At 45.4% G+C, this 18,608-nt stretch overlaps 1 protein-coding gene across 1 annotated transcript in view; it reads left to right on the top strand.

Moving 5' to 3' along the window:
* Nucleotides 1-18,608, top strand: part of AASS (aminoadipate-semialdehyde synthase) — a 51,431-nt gene that overhangs the window by 15,564 nt on the left and 17,259 nt on the right. Inside the window, exons 10-13 of the mRNA XM_015412038.1 lie at nt 396-518; nt 2,446-2,557; nt 16,044-16,103; nt 16,200-16,267. Of these exons, the coding sequence (XP_015267524.1) occupies nt 396-518; nt 2,446-2,557; nt 16,044-16,103; nt 16,200-16,267 (363 nt within the window). The remainder of the gene's footprint in view (nt 1-395; nt 519-2,445; nt 2,558-16,043; nt 16,104-16,199; nt 16,268-18,608) is intronic.

Genomic DNA, 18,608 nt, shown 5'->3' with positions numbered 1-18,608 from the left:
CCCTTCCTTCCTTCCTTCCTTCCTTCCTTCCTTCCTTCCTTCCTTCCTTCCTTCCTTCTCTCTTTCATTCCCTCCTTTCCTTCTCTTTTTCCCCTCTTTCCCGCCTTCTTCTCTTCTCTTTCTTCCTCCTTTCCCTCTTTCCCACCTTCTTTCCTTCTCTTTCTTTCCCTCTTTCCTTCTCTCTTTTTATTCCCTCTTTCCTTCCTTCTTTCCTTTCCTTTCCTCTTTCCTCCTTCTGTGGCACAACTCTTGTGAGAAGGGGTTTAAACTCAGGATTCTAGAATTACTTTTTAAACCAATGGTAACACATAATGGAATGCTTAGGGGATTGTTTATATAACCACTGAAAATCTTTTCTTGGCTGTGGATATATGTTGTAAACCCAACTTTTCTAGGCTCGTTGCAATTTGTGACATTTCGGCAGACACTGGTGGATCAATAGAATTCATGACGGAATGTACCACGATCGACAGCCCCTTCTGCATGTATGATGCCGACCAGCACATTATTCATGACAGGTGAGTGGGGGTGGAGCCTGAGGAGGGCGGGGTTTGGGGAGGGGAAGGACTTCGGTGGGGTTATAATGGAAGAGAGTCCAGCTTCCGAAGCAGCCACTGTCAGTTTGCCTGGAGATGAGTTGTAATCCCAGGAGACCTCCAGTCACCACCTGGAGATTGTATCAGTATAAAGACACTCTGTGAATGAATTACGAACAAAAGCAGAAGGATTTGTATTGTACAAAACAATTCAAACAGTTTTAAATCTTTGTATATAACAAACCCTTATATGTTCTTAAAGAGCTAGGATCAAACAGTACTTGATACAAAGGGGAAACTCTAAACGAAGTCCACAAATCCTTTGTATAAACAGTTTCAGGAGGACAAAGGTTCTGCGTCTGCAGGAGTAGCAGCTATGCACGCCTGGCTTCAATGCCGTGATCGCTTTTCGCTCCTTCAGGTAGCTGGTATCTTTTGGCTGTGAAACTGAAAATAGACTTCTATGTCACATCCACTATATTATAACATATTTACTGCATCCCCAGTTGTCAGAACATACATACTTACTGAAATGAAGAAGAAGAAGAAGAGATTGGATTTATACCCCGCCCTTCACTACCCAAGGGAGTCTCAGAGCGGCTTACAAACTCCTTTCCCTTCCCCTCCCCACAATAGACACCCTGTGAGGTAGGTGGGGCTGAGAGAACTCTGACACAAACTGCTCTTTTTCAAGAACAGCTGTGCCAGAGCTTGTGACTGACCCAAGGTCACATCAGCAGGTGCACGTGGAGGAGTGGGGAATCAAACCCGGTTCTCCCAGATTAGAGTCCGCACACTTAACCACTACACCAAACTGGCTCTCTGGATTCAACAATTCTCCTTAAACTAGTTTTCCAAATCCAATCGCCCCACTGACATGTTCTCTTTCTCCTAATTAGGCTTCTACAATGGTGGTGGTGGTGGTTAACACTCAGCCATCACCATTAAGTATGTACTGACAACCTGAAGTCACATTATTCTGACACAATTTACATCAGTACATAATATCCTATTTTGTATTTTTACATATTCTAAGAATAACATTTCTAATGAAACTGGTGGGTAAACCAAAAGAAGGGAAACTGACCTGGAACAACATACTTGTATACAACCAACAGAAATGTATAAGAAACAGCTTAAATCAAAATCAGTGTTTAAACCATTAGGGATCAAGGTGTTTAATTTAAAGATCCACCTGTGTTCCTGGCGAAGAAATTCCTTCATAGCCAATGGAAATTTTGAGTCTGCAACAAAGAGCACACCACATCTAAACTGGTCTTCTTTGTGGTTTTGAGAGGCCAAAATGCTCTGTAAGTGGGGCTTCCCTTGTTTGTTATTTATTTCTTGTGATATGTTCAGTAATTCTTAATTTCAGTGGTCTGGTGATACTTCCAATATATAACTGGACAATCACACTGAATAAAATACACAACAAAGGCACTTTCACAGGACTCAGTCCGAAGGACACAGATGCTGTTTAAAATGTAAAGCCTGTAAGATAATGTGGGAAAGTGATAATTTCACTTTAAATGACATAACTGTTTACAGTAATGCAAGTTCTACCTGTGACCTTTGTCCTCCTGAAGCTGTTCATACAAAGGATTTGTGGGCTTCATTTACAGTTTCCCCTTTGTATCAAGTACTGTTTGATCCTAGCTCTTTAAGAACATATAAGGGTTTGTTGAACTTTAACAAAGATTTAAAACTGTTTGAATTGTTTTGTACAATATAATCTTTCTTCTTTTGTTCGTAATTGATTCACGGAGTGTCTTCATATTGACACAATCTCCTCCCGTGAGCTCTCATTTTGATATACCACCTGGAGATTGGCAAGCCTAATTACAATGAATAAATTGATGGTCTTTCCAAGTACTTGCATGACATGGAATCCCATTGTCCTCTCTTTCAGTGTGGAAGGACTTGGGATTTTGATGTGTTCCATTGATAACTTGCCAGCTCAACTTCCCATAGAATCGACAGAATGTTTTGGAGACATGCTTTTCCCTTATATTGAAGAAATGGTAAGTGTGTATGTGTGTGTGAATCTGGGTGCTTAAGAATGTGTATGGTGCTTCTGGTCTGCTGTATAGATAAGAAATCTGCTGTAAAATGCAAGTGGCTGTCAGAAAATGTATTGGTGTTGTGGTGTTAACAGGGTAATCTACAAGGCACAATGTGATTTCTGCTAATGGTTGCACGGAGCAATCCCCCCCCCAACTTTGCATTTATTAGCCATCTAATGAAGAGTACAACAGACGCTTGCCCAAACTTGTCTTACTGGAGCGGTTCCAATAAAGTATAGTTCTCTGCCCAAGGCTGGTGACTACTCATGGTCTTGGTGGTACTGAGGGCCTTCTGTTACCAAAGTGTATCATTTCTTTAATCCTTTTCTACCTTCTTGCTTTCTCTAGGGTTGACATTTCTCTAGGGTTGATATATTTGGGTATCTGCTTAGGACTGTCAGTGCACTCCCAATTTCAGTGGCCTCTGACAGAGTGGCAATTTTAACGTGCTTAGCTGAAACAGCCTTTATGTGGTGGGGAAGAGTTTTTGTGAACAATTTCACTCCCTTTGGCTTGCTAAACATACCCCTGGAAATATTTTTTTGGAGGGAAGCACCCTTTCTTCTCCCCATTCCAATGTCTCTTGGTTAATTAGGTGAGACAGAACAGATAACAGTGCACACCCCCACCACATTCTGCCTCAACTAGGCATGTGGAAGTCGGCACTGCTAGAGCTAGATTGGAACACAGTGGACATGAAGCTGCCGTATATTGAGTCCATCAAGGTCAGTATTGTCAAGAGTCAGTGTAGCGTAGCGGCTAGAGTGCCAGGCTAAGATCTGGAAGACCGAATTTCTAATCCCCACTTTGCTGAGTAACCTTGGGCCATTCACACACTCTCAGCCTAATCTACTTCACAGTGTTGTTTGTTGTGAGGATAAAATAGAAGAGAGTAGAACAATGTTATTCCATTGGGTTCTCATTCAGGAGAAAGGTGGGCATATAAATGAATTAAATAAATACTCACTGGCTATGGCTTATCAGGGTCTTGGGCAAAGATCCTTCACATTACCTACTACCTGGTTTTTGTAGCTGGAGATACTAGGGATTGAACCTAGAACCTTTTGCATGCAAAGCAGTTAGTGTACCACTGAACCACAGTGCCTTCCTAACTCTTGCCATACCACAGTGGCAGGAGCTGTGCAGCAGGGTAAGGCAAGCATCAGCCCAGTTACCTGGGCAGTGAAGATTGCTGAAATCATTCAAGGAAAAAGAACCCTTTTAACAAGTGCCTTCTCGAAAACATCAATTCCACCAGCTAAAATTGAACCCCACCAATTAACAGAATTAGCTAATGTAATACCTCCATCTGCTGGCAGGTTAAAGAAATAACTTTGCTGTGTGCTTTAATGTGGTAGCTTCCAACTCTTTCAAACATGGGACCCACAGACCTGAAAGCAATGAAAGGAGGTCACATGACACTGGAGTCTCATCCCTGTAAGAGGGAGATCCTTAAAGCTAAGAACACAATCCCCGTCCTTTGTTAGGACCAACCCAAAGACACTTCCATTTATTTTATTTTATTTTATTTTTTATGCTATAATCTGTTTTTCTCACAGGAACTCAAATCAGATTACAACACATAGTGAGTCAGTACAATTAACTAAATGGGACAGTCAGCAACTAATGCATTAGGATTATAGAAGTCTAAAACCACCAGAAAGAACTAAAGCATAGAATAAGTATTAACATGACATATTAAGCAATATAGAAATTACATACCAGGATCCTATTTGCAATAAACTGTACACAGCAGTATAGACCACAGTCCCGAATATTTATCCAAGTAAGTTTGCAAACCATTTTTTTTACAGTGCAACCTTATCTGCTGTGCAGAAAAGCCCTCTTGAACAGTTCAGCTTAGCACAGTGTGCAGAAGGCCAGGAGAGTGGAAGCTTTCCTGATCTCCTCAGGCAGGCCATTCCACAAGGGATGAACCACGATGGAGAAGGCACGTGTATGGGCAGCTGTTGATTTTGCCCATTTGTAGGCTGGCACCTGCAGAAGCCCCTGCTGACATGAGCGGATTTGTCCTGGCGGAGCACAGGGAGAGAGGCTGTCTCACAAATAAGAGGGGCCAAGGCCTTGAAGAGCTTTGTATGTGATAGCCCATACCTTAACTAAGCTCGGTAACCAATGCTCCCTCTAAGCTGTGGAGTCTTGTGAGCAAAAATTCTACTTTGTGAGCTCCTGGCATTAAAGTTGTGAGCGAGCGATTTGGCTGCTGCATAAACTAGTTTGCTCTGGAGCCCTCCTTCCTGAGCTACGACAGAAATGTGTGAGCTGGAGGCTAAAAAACTGTGAGCTAGCTCACACTAACTCAGCTTAGCGGGAACACTGCAGGTAACTGATGGGCAGCTAATGGAGCATCTGCAGAATGGGAGTAATAGGCATGCTCTGTATAGCTCCCGTTAATAGCTGAGCAGTGGCATTCTGGACCAGTTGGAGTTTCCGAGTTGATTTTGAGGGGAGATCAATGTACAGTGCATTACAGTAGTCTAGTCTTGATGTTACTGTGGGATGGATCAAAGTAGCCAGGTCAGCCATATCAAGGTAAGGGGGCAGAGTTGGTAGAAAGCCTTTTTTGCAGGTGCATGAACTTGCTTCTTCAGTAATAACATTGGTCCAGTATAAACCCAAGGCTCTTAAATGAGTCAGCAAGGGTCAGTTGAACTCCATCGAAAGTGGGGAGGACGATGTCCTTCAAGGCATCTGTTTTCCCAACCAGCATTACTTCTGTAATTTCAGGCTTTAGTTTCCGTTTGGTCACTTTTAGCCAGTTAACCAGGCAATGATTCAGGAGGATCTTTACCACATTACCAAGAGATATGGATAAAGATATATAGAACTGAGTATCATCAGCATATTGATGACATCCTACCCCAAAGCTATGAATGATTTGTCCTAAGGGCTTTGCACAGAGATTGAAAATCATGGAGGAGAGAATTGTGTCCTCTGGAATCGCACCAGATAGTTCCCACACCAATGAGAACTGGTTTCTCATAGTAACCCTTTGAGTCTGATCCATGGGGAATGATTTGAACCAGTTCAGCACACATTCTCTGATACCTACTTCTGCCTCCAGGTGCCTCAACAAGATGGCATGTCTACTGGCTTCAGATAAATCCAGTAAGAGCAGCAGAGAGGCTTGGCCTTTGTCTACGCTGAGATGGAGGTCACCAACTAAAGCTAGCAAGGTGTGCAAGCTTTTGAGTTCCCCAGAACTCTTCATTGGGCCAGTTATTGTAAAATAAAAAAGAGGGGAAAATAGATTTTAAGAAAATTTTAAGTCAAGATGTTAAGAGGGATTTGCTGAGAGGCAAACAAGAATCAGATTTCTGCAGGCCAAGGGCCATAAAACATCTCTCATAATAATTCTGTTTTGGGGTAAAAGTTCCACATGCTCCTACAGCATTTGGCTCCCTCAGTTGCCACTTGGAAGGTCTGCCAATCCCCTGGCTGCATTGCCTTGCTGCGTTGCCTCACTCCCACCCACAGAGCCAGCGGCCAGCGTCTTGGCCTCAGTCTGGAGGGAGCCGGCGAAGGGGGTGGATGCTCCACCAGGTGGAGCCTTAGGACACAACCTGGTGTGGTACAGGAGAGCTCCCTGCTGATTATGAGCGACAGAGATTCCCTTTTTTCCTCTGCGCTTCCTCCTCGGGCATTCCTTCGGTTCCCCTCCCTGGAGGGAATGGCAACCCCTCCACAGCTGAAAAGGGAAACGGAGGGGCCGCCAGGAGGGATGCCGAGGGGCAGGGGCCTTCATAAGGCGACCCTGACGAGGGGCAGGGGCCTTCATAAGGCGACCCTGACGACTGGCCAGAAAGGCTGCAGGGGAGAAGGAGGCAGACCTAGGGAGTGGCGGCAAGCACGGAAAGCACTCACCTTCAGTGCCCCTCGCAGCCCCTCTCCCTCGCCCGCAAGACTGGTGCTTCCTCAGGGAGAGAGCTCAGCATGCGGCCCTGCAGAGAAAGCTGGCTGCCGCCTTTCAAAGGCTCCCTCGCCTTCCTTCAGCAGCAGCAGCAGTGAGGGTCTGCCTGAGAGGAAAGGAGCTGTGGCTCCTGGAAAGCTGGACGCCGGGAGGAGGAGCAGGAAGCAGCTGGCAAGAGGTGGAGGAAGCCCCAGCAGGAGCCACCAAGGGGCTGCTGGGCAGGCAGCCACAGTGACTGGAGGAGCTCCCCCTCTCGCCTCACTGAGGCGGCCGAGCACCTTGGGGAGGCTCCAGGGCTCCGTTCATTGAGAAAGAGCGGGCCGGGCACAAAGGCTTCTCCTCCCCCCATCGCTTCTCACAGAGACGCTGCTGAGCGCGCTCTCTCTCCCCCTCTGGCCAGGGCTCTGCAGAGAGAGGGCTGCCACTCTCGAGGGAGGGAGGCGGGCTGGTAAAAGAGACGGAGTGCCCCCTTCACGAGGGGAGGTAACTTTGCTGCCCTTTCGGTGGTGATGCGCAGAATCCAGGCATGACGAAACCCAGAGGTAAGGCTTGTGGCACCTTTAAAAGACTTGCCACGGAGGAGGGCCAGACCGACATCTTGCTAGCGCTCATTGTATTCCTTGTACAGTAGGCTTTGCTACTAGTGAGGTAATAAAACAATTAGCTCCATAGCAACGATCTCCTTCCAACCTCAAGTCTGTAATTTCTGTGAGAGAGAGAGCCAGAGTTTTTATTTATTTATTTATTTATTTATTTATTTATTTATTTATTTATAGTCCAGTTTTCTCACATGGATTCAAGGCAGATTACACATAGTGAGTCAGTACAATAAACAAAATGGGACATTCAATAACTAATTCATTAAGATATTAGAAGTCTGGAGCCACCAGAAAGAAACAGAAGCATAACTATTAACAAGACACATTAAGTGGTACTGAAACGATATAATAGGATCCTACTTAAAATGTGCTATATATAGCACTGAAGACCACAAGTCCCAATCATTTATCCAAGTAAGTTTGTGAAACCCTTTTGTGCTGTGCAGCTTTGGTACCTGGGCAGAAAAGCCCTTTTGAATAGTTCAGTTTTGCATAGTTTGCGGAAGGCCAGGAGAATGGGAGCTTTCTTGACCTCCTCAGGCAGGTCTTGGCTGGTATCAGTGCTGGGTTGGGGGTGACAGACCCAGAGAATCGGACCAGGAACATGGGTCACATGCCAAATGCCAGGGGGTGTACTGTAGCTAGGAGCAATCAAGAGTCAGAGCCATGGAGATATTCTCCCCACTACTAAGTGACTTTTGTGCCGTTCTACTATTTCTTTCTGTGTGCATGCAACAAAAGGGAGGATGTGGGATGCTTTTCTCTATTGTGCACACACTAGCAGCAAATTCTTTCAAAAGACAGCAGAGAAAAAGCTGCTCGGGAAGGCACCACAGTGCCCCTGGCTACATTGGATTTGACGAACGTTCTAACTCTGAAGCATGGCTACTTGCTTCTCGACTGATAATGTCCTTATGCAGCAGGGAGAGCGGCAGACATTGTTGTGGAAGTTCCTCCACCTCTGATTTTGCACCCATCATCCTGATCAGGCTGATTTTTTTGATCCCCCCCCCCCCCAAATCCTATTTTGAAGACTTGGATACTGACTGATTGCGTGAGCTTCTCTGGAGGAGAAATAAATGGATTTCTGAGGGTGTTAATGGCTGTTAAGCAAGCACTCTAGTGCGGAAGGGAAGCTAGGAGTGCCAAAGCAAGGACTGTTTAACTGAAGAGAATATTCTGCTAGGCTTCTTACCAGGCGACGCACAGAACAAAACTCAAACAGCTTTCCTCTTCCTTTCTGCTCCATTTTTCTCTTTTTCTCTTTCCTCAGCAAAATTCTACTGCTCCCCCTTCAGGACAAAAACCCTGTCCCTCACAAACTTTACCCAGGGGCCAAGCGAGGGTTGCCAGCTCTGGTTTGGAAATATTCTGGAGATTTGGGGGGTGGAGCCTGAGGAGGGTGGGGTTTGGGGAGGGGAGGGCCTCATCTAGGCTTGCCAAGTCCTCCCGGGGGGCGGGGAAACCCCCGCCCCAGAGGCCCGTTACCCGCCACCGGCGAATCAGGCCCCGAGGGGAACCCCACCCCCAAAGCACGCGACGTGCACGTCACCCGGAGGTGACGCGATTGCGTCGGGTGCGTTGGGGGCGGGGCCACGGTCATCCGAGGGAAAACTCTATGGTTTTCCCTCGGATGGTCGTGGCCCCGCCCCCAGTGTGCCCGGTGTGGTCACGTCACTTCCGGTTGATGGGCTTGTGGCACGCGTGCGCACACTTCCGGAACAGCACTGGAGTCCCCCACTCCAGTGCCGATCCGACTTGGCAACCCTAGCCTCATCAGGGTATAATGCTATACAGTCTATCCTCCAAAGCAGCCATTTTCTTCAGGGAAACTGATCTCTGTAGTTGAGATCAATTGTAATTCTGGGAGGGGTCCAGGGCACTACTGGAGCCAAGCCGACCCCAGTGGACCGCCGGAGGAAGAGAGCCGGGGACTTTGGACAGATGATCCGCCATCTTTTGAGTATGAATGGCACTGAGCACTTTGTTTATTTAAGATCTAACTTAAGATTTTAATATGTAGTATATGTTTTAAATTGTTATGTATATGATTGTTTTACCATGGCAAGTGTTCTTGCCTCTGTAAGCCGCCCTGAGCCCACGGGGGAGGGCGGGGTATAAGTACGAAAAATAAATAAATAAATAAACTGACCCACCACCTGGGTGCCAGTAGGCAGCCCCACCCCCTGTAATATATATGTGGCCATAGTCTAGGGAATTAACTTGCACTTGCAACATATCTGTAAACCGCTCTGAGACCTTCGGGTCTGAGCGGTATATAAACCGAATGTAATAATAATAATAATAATAATAATAATAATTAAATAAGGTAATTTTTAAATCAGTCTAATTTGAATGATCACAAATGGCATCATTCCACAGTCTTTTGCTGAGGTGGACTGTTTATTATGGAACGGACTAGGAGACGTAGGTCTAGAGTTTTCTTTCTCACTTCTCATCATTTTTCTGTGTAGCTCAGGGTTACCTGCTGACAAATATATTTTTGAAGGTTGAGTAATGAAAATAGAAAACAGCAAGAGTCCACTAGCACCTTAAAGACGAACAGTATTTGTGGCAGGGTATGAGCTTCCATAAGTCACTGGAAATGTTAGTGTTAATAATTATTGTTGGCATTGGCTTAAAGATGGGTAACTAAAGGCCCTGGACAAGATATGGCTGCCACTGTGATCCATTCCTGGATCCTTTTAGTACCACAGAGGAGCTTTTTGGCCCCTGTAAAAGTCAGTGTGGTGTGTGGTACAGTGGTAAAGAGTGTTGGACTAGTATCTGGAAGACCCATGTTTGAATCCTCACTCATGCCATGGAAGCTTGCTTGGACCAGTCGCACTCTCTCAGCCTAATCTACCTCACAATGTTGTTATGAGGGGTTCTGTGAAAAAAGCCCACAGGAAAAAAGTCTATAGAAAAAAACCCATGGTCATAAATACTTACAGGAAAAAAGCCCACATGGAAAAAAGCTCATACACTAAAAAGCCCGCACAGAAAAAAGCCCACACGGAAAGAAACCCACATGGAAAAATACCATGTAAAGTGCCATAGATATTTATAATTGGGGATAACCATTCATCTCCACTGATGAGAATGAACAGGTATTACCTATATTTTACATTGTTATTTTAGGATTAAAACATGTCATATTCAGATGCAACAATTTGTGTTGTGATTTTATCAAGTATAATCTTAATATAACAATTCCCTTATGTATTGGCCATTTCCAGCTCTCCCATTGGCTATGCAGTGCACTCCATCAGCCATTGGCCCATCAACCGCCACTCAAGAGTAATCACGTGCCATTGGCTGGGTGCTGGGTCCGCTCCTTTTCCCCACCCACTGCCACTTCAGCCACTGTTCCCTGTCAGAATAACTGCCAAATGGCTGTCTCTCCTGGTGAAGACACTTCTGCTTGGCTCCTGTGGGAATAACTTTTTCCTCAGTGGCTGTTGCTAGGCAACCAAGCTTGGTTCTGTCAGTAAAAAGACAAAGGAATGAAGCCCTTTCCAGGCCTTTGTGGGGAACTCATTGGGGCCAGTCCTGACTAGGGTTGCCAGCTCCAGGTTGGGAACTTTGAAGGATGGAGACTGGAGAGGGTGAGGTTTGAGGAGGGGTGGGACCTCAGACAGGTACATCCTCCAAACCAGCCATTCCCTCCTGGGGAACCATTGTTGCCAATCTCCAGGTGAGGGCTGGAGATCACTCAGAATTACAACTGGTCTCCAGGAGGGAAGGGGGAGGAGATGGAAAGCAGAAGTCAGAGGGGCAGAGAATGGCAGGTTGATGGTTGGCTGCAAAGGAGATAGATTTGCCAACTCCAGGTTGGGAAATTCCTGGAGATTTGAGGGTTGGAGCCTGGAGAGGGTGAGGGTTGAGGAGGGGTGGGACCTCAGACAGGTACAATGCCATAGACTCCACCCTCCAAACCAGCGATTTCCTCCTGGGGAACCTTTGTTGCCAATCTCCAGGGGAGGGCTGGAGATCACTTAGAATTACAACTGGTCTCCAGGAGGGAAGGGGGAGGAGATGGAAAGCTGAAGTCAGACAGGCAGATAACAGTAGTTTGATGGCTGGCTGGTTTTTTTGGCAGTTCTCTTCCCTCTTTAAATCCATCAGTGTCAAAGATTAATTTCTCAGGAAAAGACAGTAGAACTAACCCATTTCCTCACCTGGCTTTCCCTTACGTGGTTGTCCTATTTGAGTCTATAGTCAAAACCATTGTAATCCCACAACACCCCTTTTTAATGATTTGCTGTCCTAACAATTAGAGTTCATCAAACACAGTAGACATTTCACATGAATGTTACATTGCATTTGCAATTCCTGGGAACATTATGAAGTGTCCTTGCTCAGACAACATTGTTTCACTACAACTATCACAGCATTGTTCTAGGAGCTATCATGTCATTTCCCAAAAGAGTATAATCAGCCACATTCTGCTCAGTAGTGTGTCTCCTCATTGTTGTGTGTTTGGATGTACACTCACAACATGGAGCTGGATACTCCTGGCTCATTTTGCTCATCTTTCTCCCTCGGATCTCTAATTCCTTGGATAGGTAAATAAATAAATAAATAAATAAATTATCTTCTTTGTCTCTATAAGCTACCACCTTTATTTTCTCAATTTGTATGTGTGTTTCCAGTGTTTGTGTAGTTGAAGCTGTTGCTTGCTGGAGTTGTCTCCTTGCAAATGCAGGGTTGATGTTTTGAGCCAGCTTGTCTCTGCTGAACGGACCAGAGAACAGGTGCCTAAGTGAGTACTCTAACCTGGGAACACACAGCCAAAGGGGGACATTACACTGAAGAGCCACTGCCACTCTGGGTGGGTGGGTGGGGGAGAAGCTTGCAATGCCCAGCCATTTTATGTTCAGAGCATTTTATATTTTTAGTTTCTGCTGTGATCCTTGTGCTTTTTCTTGATGTTTAATTTTAAAAATTGCACAGTCAAATCCTACTATCCGCCCACCTTTCCATTTTAGGCAGGCATCTTTTTTTTGGGTGGGGGGAAGGTTTGGGAGGTGGCAGTTATCAAAAACTGTTAAATAAACAAAATATTGCAAGAGTTTTAAACATATTTGTATTTTAAGTAAAAAAAATAATATCTTTAATTGTGTTTGTATCTTTTATAAAGTTTATATCTCTGCTGCCTGGCATTACATTTTATGACACGCATGGCCTGGCCCCACCAAGTCCCATTTATGTCAGTTCCGGCCCTTGTAATAAATGTTCGACACCCCCGCACCAGGGCATTTAATGAGGTGTGGGCATTTGGGAGGGGGTTAGTTGAGGTTTTATTATACATTGATGTGAATTTGGATTTGTAAGCTGCCTTAAGCCACAAAGGAAAGGCAAAGTAAAAATATTTCAATAAATGCATCTGGGAACCTCTGGCTACTTTATTCTGCTAGGGAAAACTGCCAATAGAATTTGTTTTGGTTTCTCCCCTTATTCTGAATTGGCCGCTACCCCTTTTGGTCTCTGGACCTGAAGGGCTGGTTACCCTTCTGGCAGCAGTTTGCAGTACAATCCTAAGCAGAGTTAACATCCTTCTGAGCCCATTGACTTCAATGAACTTTATTTGTGTATGTAATTATTTAAAACATTACTTTTTATTATTTTTAGTGACATATATAAACACATGCATAGACACTTACTTCAAAGGAATTCTGTTTTTTAAAAAATCAGTAGAGTCTGATAACAATAATCTAGGAAAGGCTTCCAGCACTTGGAAGAAGAAAAGATCTAGGCATTTATTTATTCTTCAGCCTTACGAACTTTGTTAATCTGGACAATTTTACTAATTGCTTTGCTTTTTGAACCCAGTGGTGCTATTAGTTTAGCAGCTGATAACGAGATCATATTTCTGTTTATTTCAGGAATGTGTTTCCCGAGTAAGCTGATTCTGACTTTCCATATGCAGCCCCTTGAGAAATCTATAGATAGGACTTAGGCACCAAGGCCTATCACACTTGTTTTGGATCTTGCTAAATGATGGGAGGTCTGGTCAGTCTATGTGCAAAGTGGTAGAGTGGGCTGAACTGTTGTAGGCTGTAGGTGTGGGGGTCACACTTTTGAATGTTCCTCTGTGTGTTTTAAACCATTCTCTGCAAGCAGAAAGCTAGAACAAGATAAAATACGGTTAGACTCTTCCTACCTTATGTGCTAGCTCTTTTCTTGCAGAAAGGTTTTCCACTCGGGAGAGCATTGAAAAAATGGAACATCTCTCCTGCAGTCAGAAGTTGCATACAGTCCATTCTACTTACCTCATTCTGCTGTGGCTGTAGACCCAGGGTGCTAAGACAAAAAAATATATGAATCCAAGGAGAAGGTTTTAACTGAGGATCAGGAGAATTTCAATTTGAGGTGGGTTGGTGGTGCTGCTATTGCTTGATCTTACAGCAGCATTCAACATGGTTGATCATGATCTTTTGACCCGCTGCCTCACAGACACAGGAGTTCAGGGGGTAATCTTGAAGTGGCTCACCACATTTCTCCAAGGCCGGGGACAGGGGGTGGCACTGGGAGAGAGGGTGTCAACTAGGCACCCCTAGTGTGTAGGTTTTCTCAGGGTGTAATCCTCTCTCCAATGTTGTTTAATATCTATATGTGCCTCCTCACCCAGCTGGTACAGAGTTTCGGGAAGAATGCCACCAGTACACTGATGACACAGAGCTATATCTGTTGATGGGCTACCGGCAAAATACCGCCCCAGTAAATTTGGCTGAGGGGCTGGAGGCTGTGGTGGGATGGTTGAAAAAGAGTTGGCTGAGACTGAATCCTACCAAGATGGAGGTTCTGTGGTTGCATGGGGAGGATTCAGGTTTGTGGTGTCAATTCCCGGCTCTGGACGGTATGCCCTCGATACCAGCACCAACTGTCAAGAGCCTGGATGTAATCCTGGATGCCTCCCTATCAGTGGAGGGCCAGATCACAAATGTTGCCAGACCAGTGTTTTTCCAGCTGCGCCAGGTCAGGGAACTGGCTCCTACCTGTCCTGTCCTGACCTAGCCCCAGTAATCCATGCAACGGTCACCACCAGATTAGACTACTGTAACTTGTTCTATGTAGAGCTATTCTTAAGACTGACCTGGAAACTACAGTTGGTCCAGAATGCAGCATGGGTCCTTAGGGAGGTCTCGCAAACAGTACATATTTAACTTGTGCTGCATGAGCTACACTGGCTCCGGGTAGAGTACTGGATCAGGTTCAAGGTCTGGGACCCACGTATCTTTGGGACCGCCTCTCCTGGTATAGCCCCCAAAGAGCATTGCACTCAGCAGATAAGAACCTATTGGTGGTCCCTGGCCCGAGGGACATCCAGCTGTCTTTGACCAGATCCAGGACTTTTTCCGCCCTGGCCCAACCTGGTGGAACTCTCTGCCAAGTAACATCTGTGCCCTATGAGACTTAATGCAGTTCCGCAGGGCCTGTAAGGTAGAGGTGTTCCGCCAGGTGTTTGGTTGAGGACAGCAGCATTTTCTATCTGGCAGGCACTCCTGTCTCTTGCTCCACCCCCACCCCCCCGTGAAGCAGTGGCATAATTGGAAGTTTTAGCAACATCAAATTAGATTAATTGTTGTACTTTTATTGTTTTAACCATGAATCGACTGTATGAATGCTGTTTTTATTGATGTACACCGCCCTGAACCCTGTTCCACAGGGTCGGTCGGTCTAGAAACCGAATTAAATAAATAATTTTTTCCCCAAGGAATTAGACAACGGAACACAGTCAGTCTGTATTTCACTTTGAGGTTTTTTATTTTAATTTTTTTTATTTATTACAATATATATACAAAACAAGAACACATCAGTATCGTACAACCTTGTGATACGTAAGATATTGAACATATAAGATGCATAGAATATCATACAAAAATACTTCTCACTTATGTTGTATTAGTGAAGTGGATCATAACACTACATTTAAATCAACCAACTACCAAACATATCATACAACCTTTTTGGTTTGGTGTAGTGATTAGGAGTGTGAACTCTAATCTGGGAGAACTGGGTTTGATTCCCCATTCCTCCACATGCAGCTGCTGGTGTGACCTTGGGTCAGTCACAAGTTCTTCCTGGTAGGCATTTGGAAGTGTAATAGCTTCTAGTGGGATGATCAGTTTTGAGTTTTTTGTATAGAAGTGGTTATGTATATTTTCCCAGACTTTCATTAGAGATGCCCATATCCAGTGTTGCTTAAAATATTTATGCGTACTTGCCTTTCCATACCATAAAAAGGCATGCCAACCTAACATAATGTCATGGCTTTCCAATTTCAGTATTCTCTTGTCTTCCATTGTGACCCAGCTTTTAATCCATGTTAATGCCGCTGCTCTATAGTAGAGATTCCAATTAGGTAGGCCAAAGTCCTCCCTTTCTTTTAAGTCTTGTAGAGCTTTCAGTCTTATTCTGGGTCTCTTACCTTGCCAAATTTTGATATCGCTTGCTCTAATTCCTTAAAAAAAATTTGGTTTTGCAAGATGGGAATTGTTTGGAATAGGAATAGCCATTTTGGAAGTACATTCATTTTAATGTCACAAGTTCTTCCAGAGCTGTTCTCTCGAGCAGTTCTCTCAAGAGCTCTCTCAGCCCCAGCTACCTCACAGGGTGTCTGTTGTGGGGAGGGGAAGGGAAAGGGATTCTAAGCCTCTCTAAGACTCCTTTGGGTAGTGAATCCGATCTCTTCCTCTTCTTCTTTTTGTCAGATATTAAGCAAGTTCATATGAACCAATTTTTTAGGAACCACATTGTGAGAAGCCAAATAACCTACTTTGCGTTTATGCTTTGGCAGTCCCCCTATCTTTAATGATACCGAGTCTTCCAAGGCTCTTACCACTGAAAGATAATTATCTGTCTGATGTATTAAAGTAAATGGTCTGACTGAAATCCTTGATCTCTACAGCTGTTATCGGACGCCTCTGAGCCCTTGGAGAGCCAGAATTACTCACCTGTTGTTAGAGATGTAAGTCTTATGAAGGAATTTCCTCCCTTTTTACTGACTTCCCCTTGCAAAGGCCAGCTGCAAGGAAAATAATGATATGTTTCATATGCTTTATAGGCAGTGATTACGTCCAATGGTTCATTGACTGATAAGTATAAGTATATCCAGAAACTGAGGGAGAGCAGGTAATCCATAGATTTCTTATTTTAAAAAAAGCTTCTCAGACTTGAGTTTTACATGTAGCTTTGCCTTCTTGCATCTGTATATGTACTTTAATGGTGGTGGATTTTTACGATTTTGTTTGTTTTATAAAGGTCATATTTGTGGAGAGGCAACCATTATTTTTTGCTTCAGGTGCGATTGTGCTAACACAATAGGGATGAATGTTGACAGTTCTTTGCTGTTCTGAGCAGAGTAATTTTTATGTATTTAGTGGCTCCCTACTCTTGGCTGCAGAGCTGTGGTGGCTCAAGTGGTTAAGACACTGAACTGCAGGCTGTGGAAGGTCAGTAGTTCAGCAGTTCGAGACCCGAGTTGCCGCATGATGGAGTGAGCTCCCGTCTCTAGTTCCAGCTCCTGCCAACCTAACAGTTCGAAAGCAAGAAATTGCAAGTAGATAAATAGGTACCACTTCAGTGGGAAGGTAACAGCATTCCGTGCACCTTGGTGTTTAGTCATGCCGGCCACATGACCACGGAAACGTCTTTGGACAGCGCTGGCTCTTCGGCTTTGAAACGGAGATGAGCACCGCAACCCTAGAGTTGGATTCGACTGGCTTTCGAGCAAGGGAACCTTTACCTTTACCTTACTCTTGGCTGCATCTCCTGCACCTGGAAAGAATGCCATTAGTTCTAAAGGCCATCTAGTCACAGATTCTGAGTGTATACGGTGGGCCTCCTTGTGGAAGCTCTTTCTTGACTCATCACGAGCAATTTCCTTTGTTCTAGAAAGTAGAAAGTGGGCCTGACCTCTTGTCATCCTCATGCAGGAGGAAAAAGTGGTGGTCAGCAGGAGGAAGAAGAGGCCCACTCCCTCTCAGCAGGGAGAAGCGGAGGGGGAACAGGAGGCCCCTCCAAGAAAGCCTCCCCACATTTTGCTGCCCAAATTACAATAGTGCTCAGCTTCTGCAAACAGGGTGTGGAAATCTGGGTCCATTAGGGAACACCTGCATGAGGCCTTTGTTGCCCAGTTGCATTGGCTTTTGTTTGCAACATTGGCTCTAGGGTTGCTTCCATACTGGATGTTAGACCTGCTCCTTTACAATCTTTCCAAGTTGGGGGCAGAAAACATTTCTGAGGTCCCAGTTATGGACCACCCCAAAGGTCTCCCACATTTATACTCTCCCTCCTGAGTGTGAACACCTCTGTGTGCCATGAGGGTGAAAGTGGGTGTGAAGGGTGCTTGTTATGGGGGGAAGAAGTCCTCCACCCCCTGTATCAAACCCATCCTGCCAGGCCACTGGAGCCCGGCCCTTAGCAGGGCTTCACCAGGAATCTTGGAACCTCCTGCCTGTGATCTGTTCCTCGGGCTCCCTGTAGAGGCAAAAGAGTTGTTAGTACTGCCCAGAGACACCAGCAGTTGCTAACACTCTCTGGAGAGGAGGACTCTGACAGCCATGGAACAAGCTGATTACATCAAACTCACGGGGAAACTTCACCTGGGCAGACCACCCCCAGCCAGACACTGGAAGCAAGGCAAACTGTCAGCCGCCCCCCCCCCCAAGTCTCCGAAAGCAGGTTCTGAAGGACAGAAAGGCAGACATGACAAGACTTCCACAGGAGCTCCCCAGAGTTACCCCGTAGCAGCTTGACAGGCACCCCAGTGCCACCAGACCAGTGGATATCAGACTTTGACATTTCAAGTGATTAGTAATGGAATGACAGAAAGGCAGATATCTGACAGGGGCTCCCCAAAGTTACCCCAAGACAGCTTGGCAAGAATCCCAGCCCCATCAGACAAGGGAAGCATGCCCAGCGCCCACAACTCTCACAGCACCTCCAAGGGCTGAAACAACCTGTGGCAAATTCTTCTACTTTGTGGTGGAAAAGAAACACCTGCCTGGCTAGCTGAGCCACCCACAGTTCTCCAAAGGCAGATTTGGAAGGACAAAAAGGCAGACAAGACAAGAGACTTCTGACAGGGGCTCCCCAAAGTTACCCCATGGCAGCTTGGCAGGCACACCAGCCCCACTGGACAAGCAAGGGAAGTGTGCCCAGTGCCCACAACTCTCAAAGCACTCCACCAAGGGCTGAAGCGCCATGATGTATGCTTCTTCTCTGCACAGGAAACACCTGTCAGGTTGGCTGGGCCACCCACAATTCTCCAAAGGCAGATTTGGAAGGACAGGAAGGCAGACATGACGAGACCTCAAAGTAACCCCACGACAGCTGGCAGGCACCCCAGCCCCCACCAGGCCAGTGGAAACCAGACTTTCCCATTTAAAGTGATTAGTGATGCCAACTTGGATAATAAAGAAAGACTGTACAGTTTCTTGCCCAACCAAGTGTTTATGGACTGAAGTGCTGA

Source organism: Gekko japonicus, unplaced genomic scaffold, assembly GCF_001447785.1.
Source record: "Gekko japonicus isolate JY-2015 unplaced genomic scaffold, Gekko_japonicus_V1.1 scaffold1122, whole genome shotgun sequence".
Classification (NCBI taxonomy): domain Eukaryota; kingdom Metazoa; phylum Chordata; class Lepidosauria; order Squamata; family Gekkonidae; genus Gekko; species Gekko japonicus.
The sequence above is the reverse complement of the archived record's forward strand: the minus strand, read 5'-3'. Positions and strand labels throughout refer to the sequence as shown.